Source organism: Merops nubicus, unplaced genomic scaffold (assembly GCF_000691845.1).
Source record: "Merops nubicus isolate BGI_N331 unplaced genomic scaffold, ASM69184v1 scaffold1989, whole genome shotgun sequence".
NCBI lineage: Eukaryota > Metazoa > Chordata > Aves > Coraciiformes > Meropidae > Merops > Merops nubicus.
Window position 1 is genome coordinate 242 of NW_008632826.1, and position 3,956 is coordinate 4,197.

General features: G+C 50.3%; 1 protein-coding gene across 1 annotated transcript; it reads left to right on the forward strand.

Moving 5' to 3' along the window:
* Window positions 1–2,480: 2,480 nt before the first annotated feature.
* Window positions 2,481–3,295, forward strand: RHOV (ras homolog family member V; the record flags this gene model as incomplete). Its single annotated transcript, XM_008948005.1, has 2 exons — window positions 2,481–2,539; window positions 2,855–3,295. Coding segments are annotated over 2 exons (500 nt in total), but the record flags the coding sequence as incomplete, so codon positions are not given.
* Window positions 3,296–3,956: the final 661 nt, after the last annotated feature.

The window sequence follows — 3,956 nt, forward strand, 5'->3', positions numbered from 1 at the left end:
TTTTGGGCTCCAGTTTCTAATATAAACCCCAGTAAAGTGCAGAGCCCTTTGAAAGAGTTCTAATCTCCATCTGACACAGAGGAGCACAACAGTACCTGACGGTACACATTGGTAGGTCAGAGACGGGCACAGGTCAGACCAGGAATGAGACTTCTAACGTGTCATTGTCTCAGGGGTTCTTGGTGGGGGTGTGTTGGTTTTCTTACTGTTCTCCAAGTTGCTCCGTCTTATGCTGGGACTTGTTGATTTGCCTTGACCCTCTCCAAGCTCTTCCACTGTCACTTGGAGGAACTGAACTGGGAACACTCTGCTCTTCAGGGTGCAGCAGCCCTTTGGGGACAGGTGTCAGGAGCACTCGAGCCCTCCAAGGGAAAGGTTGACTGCTCTCTCTGTTCCCTTTACATGTACAGCTTGGGCTAAGAGAGGCTGGAAATGGCCATAGTTACTAGCCTCCACGTTTTTGGAAAGGGCAAATCCATAGTAAATCCAGGAAGGTGGAGGCAGTGTGAGTTTAGAGACCCCAAATGGCAGTAATTTGAAGAGAGCTGCACTTGGGTGGAGCCCCATTCTGAACGTCCAAGTACCGAGGCAGACTTCCAGCAGTACATACCATTTGCAACTGACAGAAGTAAAAACCACTAAAAATGAGTCTTTGAAACTTCACTTTCTGCTTTTTGGGAGGAAATGGGAGAACAGAGGTTTCCTTTCCCATCCCTGCTCTTAACCTGGATAAAGGGAAAGGAATTCCCTGCCTGGATTCATGAAACACAGTTTAAGATCGGTTTCAGAAATTTCAGCCCAATTCTTTCCACTCTTGGGGAATACTTGCTGTTGAAACTGCCAGTGGAACTGAGCTTCAGAGTTTACATCCTAACCACAGTTCTTCTGGCCAATGGGTGTAATGCCAATAAGAAGACAGGAGAAAGCATTGAGTTGTCAGGGGAACACCCCTGGGACTGTGACCCAGCCGCACTTGTGTGGGTGCTACCTCCTGCTGGGTGTCACTGCCAGGTAGAGCAGCCTTGGGTGAAACGTACCCGGTGACTTTCCTCCACCAGGCTATCCTGTTCTGCTGGCTCCTTTGCTGTAGTACTGAAATCCAGCCTCATCCCAAGGGTGTGGACCTTGTGAGGGTGGTATTTGGAGGGCTGTCGCAGAGTTGCTAACGTGGCTTAGGCTAGCAGCAGGCACAGAAAACCCTTGTGCAAGCACTGGAGCAGCAGGTAACCTATGTGGTGTCTTTCTTCTAAAGACTGTAAAACATCTCAGAGATGCTAATTCCTTCTCTGAGGGCACTTGGGAGACAGAAGAAACCAGATACTAGAAAGGCAAATGCCCAGTTCCTGAAAGATCAAGTCAGGATCTAGCGAGTTCTTTCATCAGGAACAGGTTTCTCTTCCTCCTGTGGGGCAAAGCTATGGAAACAGTCCAACCTTTCCCAGTCACAAGGAAGCAATGACTTTCAGCTATGCTGGGGGGAGAGGTACTGTGGTAGGTGCACCCCCCCCCACTTCAGTTTTCCTTCAGTCTCCCACTAAACTTCAGTTCCTCTTTTGCCTGTGTCTCCCTCTTTCTCCCCAGACTGCTTTCAGGGAGGAGGAGTGCTCTCCTCCAAAAGCTGTGTTAAACTCTCCAAGTCAGTTGTTTCTATCACTTCTCTCACCTGGCTAAAAAAATTGACCCTGCTTCTGTTTTGGGGTGTGTTTTGTGGTGGTGTTGTTTTAACAAAAAGGACAGGGCAATAAAGCCTCCTCCTGGGCACAGCAAGGGCATTTAGACAGCTCCTGGTAAGTGCCAGCCATTGTCACCTCAGCCAGGATGTCTGCCTCTCTTCACCAGAGCACAGCCCCATCCACCCTGTCAGGACTTTCAAGTGATTTCCAGCTCCCCAACTCCCTTCTCCTTTTTCTCAGTTCCAAGTTGGTCCCTGTGGTGTCTGCGCTTCAACATCTAACAGTTTCATTCCAGATTTCCATCAGAGGTCCTGCCAGCCCTCAGTCTGAGTCAGCTGATACCACATGAAGGCTTACTGTGATTAGGGAGTGAAATGTAAGGTCTTACATGTGTAACTCAGCAGTTTTTCAGTGTGTGGATAGGCTCTGAAGGGGATTTCACTCATCACTGTTTCCTTAATAGGCTCTTCTTTTCAAAGCTGGGTTTAGGTCTTTGCTTTTCCTTAGCTAGGACACTCAAACTTTTTTTTTTCAAAGCCAAATTTCTGGCCTGGATATGAAAAATCTTCAGTAGCTTGTTTGATGGAGACTGGTTGGAACTTCCACTCTTGGCCAAGACACTAGGAGCAAGCTGCTGAAGTTCTCACTTTGTGTTTATCCTTGTTCTTCTTCCACACCCCAAGAGGGCAGATAAGTTATTCTCAGGGCACCATTTGGCTAAGAGCTCTTCTCTAGAGAAGCAGGTGTCCAGGAATACTCTTCTTTCCAAATACTCCTTTAGGCTCATCCCTGTTCTTTCTGTTACAGTGCAGGTCCTGGTGGATGGAGCTCCGGTCCGGATCCAGCTGTGGGACACCGCTGGACAGGTAAGCTCTATCAAAGCAGCTATCAGCTCTGGTCTGGGGGGACAGGGACTGTTTGGAGGCTTTTGAGGAAGGCAGTGTGTAACCAGGAAGGGAGGAAATGCATTAGCCCAGGATCAGCAGTTTGGTGTGGTGGTCAGTGACAGGCTCCCTCAGCTCTCAATCTTGTGCCTGAACCGTGGCATGGCCACAAAGTCATCACATTGCCCTGCCTCTGAGGGTGCTGCTGCCCTGCTTAATGTGGGGAAAAGCCACTGCAGCATCCTGCTGTCAGATCAGTCCAGTGAAGACTTTCCCCTTACCCCCCATTTCCTACAGGAGGACTTCGACTGTCTGCGCTCGCTCTGTTACCCCGACACCGACGTCTTCCTGGTCTGCTTCAGCGTGGTGAACCCGAGCTCCTTCCAAAACATCACTGAGAAATGGATCCCCGAGATACGAACTTACAACCCTCGGGCGCCCGTGCTGCTGGTGGGGACGCAGGCAGACCTGAGGGACGACGTCAACGTCCTCATCAGCCTGGATCGCTACCACGTGAAGCCCGTGCCCCGCCCTCAGGCAGAAGGGCTGGCGGACAAAATCCGGGCTGAGGCGTACCTGGAATGCTCAGCACTCACCCAGAAGAACCTCAAAGAAGTCTTTGACATGGCCATCGTCAGCGGCGTCGAGCACAAAGCACGGCAGGAAAAGAAGATGACTGCCAAAGGCATCAAAACTCTCTCCAAGTGCCGCTGGAAGAAGTTCTTTTGCTTTGTTTGAAGCTGCTTTGAGGGAGGGGGGAAGAGAAACACAGGATGCCAACGTTGGCTCTGCACCTTCTCGGAGTGACTGCTCCTATGGCCCCGGTGAGGAGGGTGTGATGAGCTGCTGGGCTTGGAAACCTGGCTGTGGCTGGGTTACAGTGTCAGCTGCTCGGGGACACGGACTGGATTTCTGTTGTGCCAGGATGTGGAACGGTGGTCCGGGCAGATATGCCCCTGAGGGACGTGTCTGTAGTGCCCCAGACTAAAGGGAGCCTTTCATACACCAAGACTCAGTACTCCAGAACAGGCAGGTTCCTTACCTTGTTCAAAACGACCAGTTTTCTGTCTGAAGCTAACATACTTTTGGAGTCCTGACACAGCAGAATAAATGTGAGGGACTTTTGAAGCCTGCCTATGTTTGGTCTGATTCACAGGCTTGGAGGGAATAGGACAGGGGTAGTTACAGGAAACTGAAATGGGGTCAGACACGGGCTGCTGAGTTTGTGAACGTGAGACTTGGGTTCCCTCTCTGATTCTGCTTGCCAAAATAGGTACAAGTCCTATAGGCTGTGAAAAAGCAGCTCTCATTCTTAAAGGCCCCGTATTGTAAGGACCCTTGAGAAGGTTTTTCCTTCATAAAGGCCATTAGTACCCTGAAGAGAAAATGCACTGGGAGC